The sequence below is a fragment of the Lactuca serriola genome, chromosome 4, assembly GCF_051521515.1.
Source record: "Lactuca serriola cultivar US96UC23 chromosome 4, Lser_US96UC23_V15, whole genome shotgun sequence".
NCBI classification, from domain to species: domain Eukaryota; kingdom Viridiplantae; phylum Streptophyta; class Magnoliopsida; order Asterales; family Asteraceae; genus Lactuca; species Lactuca serriola.
This window is the reverse complement of record NC_136411.1, coordinates 382,298,775-382,301,406: the sequence shown is the minus strand read 5'-3', so window position 1 is coordinate 382,301,406 and position 2,632 is coordinate 382,298,775. Positions and strand designations below refer to the sequence as shown.

Sequence of the window (2,632 nt, the reverse complement as noted above, 5' to 3'; positions counted from 1 at the left end):
ACAAACGCGACAAGTTCGATGGGATAATATGATATTTTCGCTTAAAATAATAAATAAAAGTATGACAATCATTTAGGTAGGTTTGGTAGTGAGTATTAATTGGGCTGCAAACGAGTCGAGCCGAGCTTGAGCCTGTCCAGACTCGGCTCGGGCTCATTCAAATTATACAAGGCTCGAGCTCAAGCTCGGCAATGATTCGAGCTTTCTTGTACTGAGTTTGGCTCGAGCTCGTAAATAATTATACAAGTTCGGGTCAGACTTGAGTTCGGTTCGGTTGTTGTCGAACGTGCCTAAATAAGCTTAAGCTCGGTTCGAGCTCGTTAAAAAAGCTCGTTTATTAATACTTAAATCTTTAATTCCTCAAATATGTTTTTATTTTAATATATAAAAATAATAATAAATTATATTATATATAGACTTGTTTAGGCTCGCGGGCCTAATCGAGCTTAGTTACACAGGCTCAATCTCAAGCTCGTTTAATAAACGAGCTTAATATTAAACTCGAGTTTGGCTTGGACTCATTTAAAATCGGTTTCGAATCGAACATTTAACGAACTAAACTCAAATAGCTCACGAATAGTTTAACTTATTTGCACCCCTAGTAAGTAATTATATGGATAATCTGAATTAAAAAAAATTAATGACTCAATATGCAAAATAACCCAAACCACGTAGACCCTTTATATAATTTTGCCTAATAATAGTTAATTAACGAAAATAAGGAGAAAGAGGAACGACAGTCGGAAAACTTGAAGCAGACCGTACTTCCGGCACTAAATACCGTTGCTAAAAATATGGAGTCCCATTCACTCACACCTATTTCTACTTCCATCCTCCTCAAAATTCGTACATTTGGACCCCAAACATCCGATATACATCTTTTCTAGTGTTCATAACGTTGATTGTTGATCAATTTGGTGTTAGTTTAATCAAATCCGAGTGTGGAAATGGTGAGGAGCGACATTTTGACGTTGAAGGCAGACGAGGTGACGTCGGAGATACTCAATGCCGATATCACTGAGCTGAAGCTCGCCGTAGAGACGCTGTTCGATCATGTCAGTAAGCTCGGCGGGTTAGGGTTCGGCACTTCCTTGCTTTCATGGGTTGCATCCTTAGCTGCTATGTGAGTTTTTCAATTGTGCTCAATTCAATCAAGTTTGATTACAATATCCGATCATGATCAAATGTTGAAATCTACTTTCCAGATTGTGAATTTAGTAGTTGTTCGATGTAGATCGTTGGAGATTAATCAACCATTTTTAGGGATTTTCGTTGCAATTCACCTGTTGAAAAACTCCTTGATTACGACTTTGATTAAGGATTGTAACATATGATTCAGGTATTTGTTGATACTGGATCGAACAAACTGGAGATCAAACATGCTAACATCACTGTTAGTACCTTACATATACTTCAGTCTTCCTCCATCGTTATTCCACTTCTTAAGGTTCGTATCCAATTCTTCCAACCTCTTTATAGTTTATTCATCTAATCATCTAATCTTCTCTTCATACGTAACAAAAGTATCCGACGATCTTCAGGGGACAATTTGGGTTGTGGGTCGCATTCATTGCAGTTGTATTAAGGCTGTTCTTCCCACGTCATTTCCCAGGTATTCATTCTCCTCTTTGATTCGCTTCAGTTGTTACAATTTGGGAAATTTGTATGTATTTTTGGATTGGGTAATGGGTGCAGATTGGTTGGAGATGCCTGGATCATTGATTCTTCTTTTGATAGTTGCTCCGGGATTGTTTGCTCATGCGTTTAGGGGAAGTTGGGTTGGGGTTGCGATTTGTCTTTTGATTGGTTGTTATCTTCTTCAAGAACACATTCGTGCATCTGGTGGATTCAGGAATTCTTTCATGCAAAGCCATGGGATATCGAACACCATTGGTATTCTTCTTTTGCTTATCTACCCAATGTGGAGGCTCATCATTCGATTTGTTTGAAATTTTGATAAATTTTAAATTCTTTTGTTTAGATAATGTTAGTATTTTATAAGTTGTTTATATGTTATTTAATTCTTATAAAGTGTAACAATATCTGGTTTTATAAGTTCGTTTATAAACTAAACTAGTTTATTGTAAAGTACTCTTTGGTGAAGTAATTTATAATCTAGTTTTTTTTTTTTTTTTTTTTTTTTTTTTTAAATAAAAACTAACTGAGATAGTTTATTGATAAGTTTATGATTTTTTTTTGTAAGTTTTACAAATATATTTTTATACGTTTATGTACTTTTATGTTATTTTATATTTTCATCTAGCTTTTTAATTAAGTTTTTATCAAACTATATTACTTTATCATATACCAATTTGCTTATCAAACAAAAACTAGATTTGCAACCGCTAATATGCCAAACACAGTTTTACACAATCTCTTTGAGATCATCATAGTCTAATCTTAACATGATCCCTATTATATAAGTCATGACATATCATACATTTTATGTCGGTTGAATTAGTTTAAGGATTTTATATGGTTAATATAAAAAAAAACAAGTTTAAAATAATAATTAATAATTTTTTGATTGATCATAGTTTTACAAGAGTCACTTAACCATATATGGTTAATATATAGTTAAGTGACTCTTTGACAAATTTTACAATACCATAGAAATGAAATCATAGTCGAG

General features: G+C 33.6%; 1 protein-coding gene across 1 annotated transcript; it reads left to right on the top strand.

Moving 5' to 3' along the window:
• The first annotated feature begins 727 nt into the window (after positions 1 to 727).
• COR413-PM2 (cold-regulated 413-plasma membrane 2) lies at positions 728 to 2,094 on the top strand. The gene is made up of 4 exons (XM_079037922.1): positions 728 to 1,123; positions 1,340 to 1,447; positions 1,542 to 1,612; positions 1,696 to 2,094. Exons 1-4 carry the CDS (start codon positions 948 to 950, stop codon positions 1,947 to 1,949), a joined length of 609 nt encoding a protein of 202 aa, XP_078894048.1. The 5' UTR covers positions 728 to 947; the 3' UTR covers positions 1,950 to 2,094.
• The last annotated feature ends 538 nt before the right edge of the window (positions 2,095 to 2,632 follow it).

Excerpts from the sequence above, each read along its gene's own strand:
- COR413-PM2 (XM_079037922.1), top strand. The coding sequence starts at position 948 with ATGGTGAGGAGCGACATTTTGACGTTGAAGGCAGACGAGGTGACGTCG. Across the intron at positions 1,448-1,541 it reads TCGTTATTCCACTTCTTAAG|GGGACAATTTGGGTTGTGGG; the intron begins GTTCGTATCCAA and ends GACGATCTTCAG. Across the intron at positions 1,613-1,695 it reads CTTCCCACGTCATTTCCCAG|ATTGGTTGGAGATGCCTGGA; the intron begins GTATTCATTCTC and ends TAATGGGTGCAG.